Source organism: Penaeus monodon, chromosome 31 (assembly GCF_015228065.2).
Source record: "Penaeus monodon isolate SGIC_2016 chromosome 31, NSTDA_Pmon_1, whole genome shotgun sequence".
NCBI classification, from domain to species: Eukaryota; Metazoa; Arthropoda; class Malacostraca; order Decapoda; family Penaeidae; genus Penaeus; species Penaeus monodon.
In genome coordinates, this window is record NC_051416.1 from 2,565,932 (window position 1) to 2,566,320 (window position 389).

At 42.7% G+C, this 389-nt stretch overlaps 1 protein-coding gene across 1 annotated transcript in view; it reads right to left on the reverse strand.

The window, feature by feature from the left end:
- The window catches only part of LOC119592988 (cysteine dioxygenase type 1-like), a gene marked incomplete at its 5' end in the record, with an annotated part of 24,978 nt that extends 24,589 nt beyond the window's left edge, over positions 1 to 389 (reverse strand). The window contains 1 exon segment of the mRNA XM_037941872.1: positions 164 to 389. Within this exon segment, the coding sequence (XP_037797800.1) occupies positions 164 to 333 (170 nt within the window).

Sequence of the window (389 nt, forward strand, 5' to 3'; positions counted from 1 at the left end):
CTAGGTTGAAACGAGAAAAAAAGCTACGTATATAAACACATACACAGATTTTTCCCATTATCATGTTTTTCGTTATACCCATGCCCGGCCTCCCCCAGCCTAGCAAACACTGCAGTAAAACCGTAAGCCTTGCAAACCACAACCGACTTAAAGCACAACTTACTTGTATCGATCGAACTTGGCAAATTTCTTCCACTCGATCGGATTAGACTTGTAAGAAGCGAGGAGGCTGTGCACATATTCGACATTGACTTCATCGCTGTCGAATACCCTGTGGAGTTCTTGAATCAGGTCATCCAGAGTGGCTACTTGTGGCATTGGAGTAACGTCCATGGTGGTCTTAGGATCTATTAGGAATACTGATGTTGAATTGTTTTAAAATGCGTTGA